We start from the raw sequence: 7,984 nt of genomic DNA, 5'->3' as shown, positions 1-7,984 counted from the left end.
ACACCATGGATGAATCTCACAAACGTAATGTTGAGTGAGGAAAGCTAGACACAAAAGAATACATTCGAGTTCATTTAAATAAAGTTCGGTATGGGCAAAAGTAATGAATATATGTTTTAGAGATTCGTATATATTTAATAGCTGGTAAAATTATCAAGAAAAGCAAGAAACAGTAATATGCAATTCAGGACAATAGTTAACTTTGAGAGGGATGGTGAAGGATACAGTCCGAGAGGGACATGGGACTTGAAAGGTACTAGGAATGTTCTATTCAGCTGGCTGGTGGGTACGTGGTCTTTTAATTGCTTTATACTATGCACATATGCTTTCTGTACTCTATGGTATTTAACAATAATACCTTAAAAATTCTTTGTTGCTCTTGGAAGCAGGTAATATTTGATAATTGAGTTCTAAGTGGCTTAGTACCATTCGGTGGTACTCAGTGATTTTGCTTATTTGAACATGTCGCTAGGTTTATTTATTGAAGCATCAGAAGTATTTTTGCAGCCAAGTCACAGAATTTTTAGATTGTATTGCATCTGAATCGCAGTCATTTCAAGCAAGCGTTGTCTCCCTGATAGTGGCCCTGAGAGGACTACCTGTTAGAGGCGATAAAGAGATGGAGAGAAAATTGTAAATGTTTATAATAATATTTGTGTTATTTAGTAATCTCAATCTTTATACTCACAGATAGTTCTTCAGACACTTCTGGCCTTTGCAGTTACCTGTTACGGCATAGTTCATATTGCAGGGGAGTTTAAAGACATGGATGCTACTTCAGAACTGAAAAATAAGTAAGTCTTTCCCCTTTCATAGATACTGAATTTCATAGAGGTTTGCTGTATTCACATAATTTAAAGTGTACATTTTCTGGTACATAAAAGTTGGTTTTGTTTCTGCATTTTGATTACACAGTTTGTATGAATAATGAGGTAAAAACGTTAAGGTGGCATTTGATATTATAAGAAAAATGGAACATGAATGCCAGATTATTCACCGTAGAATAAAAAATTATGTTGCTTAAAATTATTGGTTGGTTGGATGGACAGATGGATGAAAATAGATTTATAGAAAAATAATGCCTCCGAATTGTTAACCTTCCTCCTTCCTTTCCTTCCTTCCCCACCTTTTCCCTTTTCTCTTCCTCCATCCCTCTCTTCCTACCATCCTCTTTCTATCCTCTTGTCCCGGGTTAGTCTTTGGAAGAATAAGTGGTTTTTGGTTTCTTCTCTCACTTGAACCTAGTCTATGAGATAAGCTCTGCTCCCAGGCCCTTTTCTACTACTGGATGAAAAGTATATTTGTTATTCTGCTTTCTTTTTTTCTCTTGGACTACTTCTAAACTATTTTCATGAGCTGTGTTTGCTTTTCTTTTTCATATTTTTACTTTCCTAAAATCATCCTTTAGCTTTGTTCAGTTCCATCTCTGGACTTCACCCACCTTCTTTATCCTGGACATGATACCCCTTCACAATATTTCCTTAGAGAAAACACTTATGTGTTACAGGAAACTCATACCCCTCTTTTACCTTTAGTTCATTCTGTACATTTTATTTATTTTTTGACACAGGGTCTCTAACAACCAGGCTGGAGTGCAGTGGTATGATTTTGCCTCACTGCAACCTCCGCCTCCAAAGTTCAAGCGATTCTCCTGCCTCAGCCTCCTGGGTAGCTGGGATTAAAGGCACCCGCCAGCATACCTGGCTAACTTCTGTATTTTTAGTAGAGATGGGGTTTCACCATGTTGGCCAGGATGGTCTCAAACTTCTGACCTCAAGTGATCCACCCTACTGGGCTTCCCAAAACTCTGGGATTACAGGTGTGAGCCATGGTGCCTCGCCCAATATGTACATTTTGAAGAGTTAGATATTAGGCCTCCTTTTTTGTATGGGAGTATGCTTGGATGTTTAGGTGGACTGACTGAGATTTGTGTTTGTATCAAAGGAAGAGTTCTTCTATCATTTCCAGGAAAATAATATTGAAAAACAAAAACCAGAAAGGCCATACACCAAGGTGTTTGTGTACTCTTTTATCTCTCACTGGAAAGGTAGAAAGGATACTTTAGTGTCATCACTGCTTGCTCTTACAAAGAGTCTACCAAAAATCACAGGCAAGGGGCCAGGAAAGAAAGAAGTAAAACAATGTCATTAGGTAGGTAGTAGAAAAATATGTGAGTTTGGATAATAGCAGGTGCAGAGGGCTAAAAGGAATTTTTTGTTGTGCTTGAAAGATTCTTGGAAAAAGATCTGTGAAATGATCATATGGCTTGAATAATGAGAGCCAAATGAGAATAATCAAAGCTGTAATCTATGTGCTACTTTTTTAAAAAGACTATTCGGCATGGGCTACTGTTTGATTTACAGGGGTGATTAAAGTTGAGCTAGTATTTGTGTTGTAATTCATAGGCATCCTGGAAGGAATGGCTGAAAAAAAAAAAACAAATTAGAAGCAGGCATTGTGGCTCACACCTGTAATCTCAGCTCTTTGGGAGGCTGAGATAGGGGAATCGCTTGAGCCCAGGAGTCTGAGACCACCTGGGCAGCATTGGGAGACCCTGTCTCTACAAAAATTAAAAAAAAAAATTAGCCATGCGTGGTGGTGCACAGCTGTAGTGCCAGCACTTGGGGGGCTGAGACAGGAGGGTCACTTGAGTCCAGGAGTTTGAGGTTGCAGTGAGCTATGATTGCACCACTGTACTCCAGCCTGGGCAACAGAATGAGACCCCATCACTATTTTTTTTAAAAAAGAAGAAATTTGAGAGCTTTATGCTGCTTTTCCAGGTTTCTTACTTTCTTTATACAGGAAAAGAGATACAGCATGAATATTATTTACAGTCTGATTTCATGTGTTAATACTTGTTAAAAAATATAACCCATAGCAAATTGATGATTTGTTAGAAGTCTGCATATTTTCAAGTAGGGTTTTATAAAGGTTTATCTAAAATTGATGCTTTTTTTCTTTTAAGGACATTTGATACGTTAAGAAATCACCCATCCTTTTACGTATTTAATCATCGTGGTCGAGTACTGTTCCGGTCTTCGGATACAGCAAATTCTTCAAATCAAGATGCATTGTCCTCTAACACATCATTGAAGTTACGAAAACTTGAATCGCTGCGTCGTTAAGATTTTTACAAATTATGATAAATAGGACAGGACACAGAGCTGAAATATCGGAGTTTGGGGTATAAAACACTCCTTCCCCACCCCATTAGTATTTATATTGATTTTTCAGACCTACTTTAGGAAAAATCATGTCCCTTGTTTATATACTGTTAATTCAATCATTAATGCAGTATAAGTTATATGTGAAATGGGTCTTTGGTATTTCATATAGGGAATTTTTTTTTCATTTAAAACAAATCCACATGTTTTGTAAAAGCCACTGTTTTGAACACATTTCCTTGAAAACTATTGGTGTTTTTTGTGATTATTTATTTTCTTAGATGTCTTTTCTTTTGCACTACAATGTTTGGAATCCTCTTGGAAATACTCTGTGACTACTGCATTTTGCAGCACAAATAATGGTAAAATGGCCTTCAGTTCTTAACAAATGGACTTCCCTAATGAGACCAAAATGGTGATTTAACAGTTTTTCTTGTGTCCCCTAAAAAGTGGCTGTGCTTCAGAAGTACTTGCCAGTTTTTAATTTATGTGTGACTTTTACCCCACCCTGCTCCCATATGCCTTCTACCATTGGCTGTCTTGTTTCATAACTTCTCTGAGGTTATGTGTATAGTGGGCAATGTGTGTGTCAGAAATTCTTTGTCAGAACAAATATATTTAACAAGCTCAACTTGCTGTAAAGCTACTTGTGTTCTCCTTTGTCTGTAAAAATTTCCCTAATTGGTTATATAGTGTAAGAGTAGTTGAAGACTAGTTGAAGACCTTTTGTGATTTCATTATCTTGCCTATGTAGAAGAAAAATCATTGAGGAAAATTGTCATTAGCCGGTTTAACTGATTTAAAATCTGTTTATTTCATACTAAACTAGTGAATAAGCGAAATAAAGGAAACTTGCCATTAATCTAAAGACAGACTTCAAAGGAATTTGGGCCAAATATATTCTCAATATTTGGACTAATGTTTTGAGAAAAATCCGGTCATTTAAGAAATTGTTTTGTAGTTTCTGATTTATAGCAGGCTTCGAGTTTTCCATCTTCACTATATGGTGCTGAAAGTGAGGATGAGGATACAGAGTTGATATTTTTAGAAACAGTAATTTTACTTTCAAGGAAATTGGCTAGCTCTTGGAGCTAGAGAGCAGTAGGAAGCTCAACATTTCTTTGTAGAGAACATTGCTTTTGTTGAATTGTATAGGTGTAAAGGGAATAACTGTATGCGGGTTTTAAAAGGAAATGTGCTTTAAGCACAAGTCATAAGATGCCATTGTACTTGTAGACATTTTTTTTTCTACTAGAAATGAGCCTCAGCTCTTCTCTTCTGACTAGTAACACATAGCCCCAAAGCATGAGGTTATTTTTTCGTTGGGTTTTTATTCTTGTTGTTTAGTTTTGGTTTGTTATGCCAAGCCAGTCTGTTGAGCACTGATTCTGCTCTTTAATGGGAACAAAGTTAGATATCTGATAACCTAAAATAATTTAGAAACGAATTAAAATGTGAAATCGGGTTAAAGTGATAATAACTGAAAACAGCATGCAAGAAACAAGCTCGTTCCATCAGACTTGGCTACTGTTTCCTCAGGTATGATTTGGTTTGGAAGAGCCTCTTGTTTCCTTCTCTTTGGGGGCTGTCTTCCTTTCTTAATATGTTTCTAACATTATTGAGATGAAATTCATATACCTTACAATTCACCCATTTTAAGGGTACAATTCAGTGGTTTTTAGTGTATTCACAAAGTTGTGTAACTGTGACCACAGTCAGTTTGAGAACATTTTGTTACCCCAAAAAGAAACACTGCACCTTTGAGCAGTCACCTCTCATTTTCTCCCAGTGCCCACCCCCTAGCCCCTGGCAACCACTAACCTATTTCTCTCTCTGTAGATTTGCCTATTCTGGTGATTTCATATAAATGGAGTTTATACAATATTTGGTCTTTTGGAACTGGCTTCCCAAATGTGGTTTTCTATATGGAGTGAATTCTCATCTTGAGAACTGTTATTGCTGTGAAAGGGAGTGGGTGGTAGAAATCAATAGATTTCAGGCAGGAGGGCCACATACCTAACAGGTTTTTCTCTGTGATTCTTATGCTAATAGTTTTTCCTCATAAGGAAGCATTCATGATCTACTACTACGTATAGTATTGTGGCTAGTCTCTAGAATGGATGTTGAAATCTTTGCCTGCACAGTCAGGAAGAGTCGTGCTAAAAATCAGGCCAAGTCACTTGGCAAATAATTGACAAAGTAGTTTTCAGTTGTGTCTATCTTTGCTAGCAGCTTGTATACCTCGGGCCAGGTGAGCTCCCCGTTTCTTTTTTCATTTACACCACTGAGTTTCTGCTGTCTTTTTCAAGTATGTACCATAGGACTTAAAGGTGATTTGGAGGCATTGTAACATTGCTAAATGTATTAAGTACAGAATTTTATTTACAGTACTATGAGACAGTCAATTATTGCCTAGGATAGTTCAAAAATAGGATAATGAGAGCTAGTTAAGCCTTCACTTGACTAATGTTCAGAGGTGTGTACCAGTCAAGGCTCTTTAAAATGTAGGAAGACTCAGTAACCAGGGAACCAGCCAAATACTGTGCAGCCGCAGAATATGCATAGCAGTGAATCTTGGAGACTATTATGCTCTGTAACTCTCTAATGATTATTTCCTAAGCATTGTGGCTTCTCAGTGGCTTGAGAGCATCTTCCTGGTTGTATGTGGCCTGTTTTCATGATGTTTTGAGTAATGTTGTTTGTTGTGAGCATCAATGCCTGTAACACCAAGGTAAACACATGTTTTTGGGATATGTTTCCTCTCTTTAAATGACCTTGCCCTGTCCAATAAATAAATGATTGTCTCACCCGTTTTTGATAGTGTTTTTTGGGTTCTTTTTGGTTTTTTTTGGACTTTAAATCTCATTTCTTCTGCTTTTCTGTCCCCAGAAAAATGTAAGAGCTAATTTTATGACTGTATTTTTCTACTGTGTTGCTGTTTTACTAAATTCAATGTGCATGTAAAATCTTACTACAATTTTGTTTTTTATAGTAAGAATGTATAATCTCCTTGATATTTATAAATCAAATGCCCTTTGGGGTATAAAAATGGGTTCTTGAGCATCAGTGTCTAATGATTCTATCACGAATTTGTTATATAGCCAAACTGCCATTAAAAATGTCACTTTATACTTAATAGGAAATCATTGTGATTAAAGCATCAAGGGAGCAAATATAAAGTTTAGTGAAAATGCAAGGGGACATTCTAAATTGCAAAACTTGGCACTTATCTACAGTATTTTGAAAAATAACACCACTAATATTCAAACCTACCTAGGAATATCTCAAAATAACCTGCTAATCAAGTGTTCTTAGGGGAGTGGGGGCAAGAAAGCTAATATACGCACATGGCAACAAGATCAGATGGTACAGAAAGGCATAAAAACTTGGCCCCTTCCCTTCTACCCTAATATTTCTCTGCAAAAGTAACCAGTTTCAAGTGTCTTGCACGTTCTCACAGTAAAACAATTTTTTATTTGTCAGCAAATATGTACTTAAAAAAATTTCACATGAATGGAATCAGGCTATATTCTTCTGTACCTTGCTTTTTTTGTTACCTGTGTTTTATAAGATCACTCTGTGTCAGTATATATAGAAATACCTCATTATTTTAAATGACTGTGTGGTATTCTAATGTTTGAATGTGTTACAAACGTTCAAACATTGATAGGCTCTTTAGGTTGTTTCCAATATTTTATTAAATCACATTGTGATGAATATACTTGTGCATATAATGAGTTTATATTCTACAGGGTTCCTAGCAATGGAATTGCTGAATCAGAGGGTATTTTTTATTTTCAGTTCAGTAGTTACTGCCGAACTGTCCTCTAGGAATCTTTGCCCAGTTTACTTCCACATGTAATGTATGACAAAGATTATTTGCCAAACCCATGCCAATACTGGGTACTAAACTTTTGAAGTCTGATTATGTGAAAGTGAATAAATGGTATCTTGCATTTTAATGAAGCAGATTGAACACATTTTCATGTTTATCGGTTACTGATATTTCATGTGAACTCTGTAGTCATGTTCTGTTTTCTGTTAGGTAGTATGTTTTTTATTGATTTGTATGAGTTTTCTGTAAGCTAAGAAAATTGGTCCATTGTCATGTTTAATAATATTTTCCTAAGTTTTATTTATGTAGTTAAACTTAGTCTTTACGGCTTCTGAGATTTTGCCTTGCTTAGAAAAGCTGCCTCTGCATTTAAGAATAAATGTAATGTATTTTTCCAATACTTTTAAGGTTTTTTTCAACTTTTAAATCTTTGATTCATTTGGAATTTGTCTAGGTAGTAGGAGTGAGGAAAGGATTCAACATTTTCTCCCTTGAATAGCTATGTATTCCAACCCCATTTATTAACTTTCCACACTGATTGGAAAAACCATCATCCTCATTCATACTGTTCAGATATGCTTCTGGGCTCTGTAGTCTGTTGAAAAAATACTAGTCTTTTAATTATTTTAAATGGTTATATATTTTAATCTTGGGTATTGCTAGTCCATACCTCATTCTTCTTCAGGATTTTTTTCTAGTTATTCTTGCATGTTTATTTTTTCAGATAAGCTTTCATATCATTTTGTCCAAATCTAAAATCATACTGATATTTTCGCTGAAATTTTATTTTGAAAATTTTCATGTCTACAGAAAATATGAAGGAATAGTAGGATGGACACTGTATACTTTTCATTTAGGTTCACCATTTTTAACATTTTACCACTGTTGCTTTTGCTCTCTCCAAATGTGCTTCTTTCCCCGCTCCTGATTCATTTGAGCTAAGTTGCAGACTTTATCATCACACTTCAGGACATCCCTAAATATG

The 7,984-nt window shown here is 35.8% G+C and overlaps 1 protein-coding gene across 1 annotated transcript in view; it reads left to right on the top strand.

Moving 5' to 3' along the window:
- The window catches only part of MMGT1 (membrane magnesium transporter 1), a 12,820-nt gene extending 5,424 nt beyond the window's left edge, over positions 1-7,396 (top strand). The window contains exons 4-5 of the mRNA XM_017514152.2: positions 691-794; positions 2,966-7,396. Of these exons, the coding sequence (XP_017369641.1) occupies positions 691-794; positions 2,966-3,125 (264 nt within the window). The 3' untranslated portion in view covers positions 3,126-7,396. The remainder of the gene's footprint in view (positions 1-690; positions 795-2,965) is intronic.
- Positions 7,397-7,984: the final 588 nt, after the last annotated feature.

Source organism: Cebus imitator, unplaced genomic scaffold (genome assembly GCF_001604975.1).
Source record: "Cebus imitator isolate Cc_AM_T3 unplaced genomic scaffold, Cebus_imitator-1.0 Scaffold517, whole genome shotgun sequence".
Classification (NCBI taxonomy): Eukaryota; Metazoa; Chordata; class Mammalia; order Primates; family Cebidae; genus Cebus; species Cebus imitator.
This window is presented reverse-complemented; position numbering and strand designations above follow the sequence as displayed.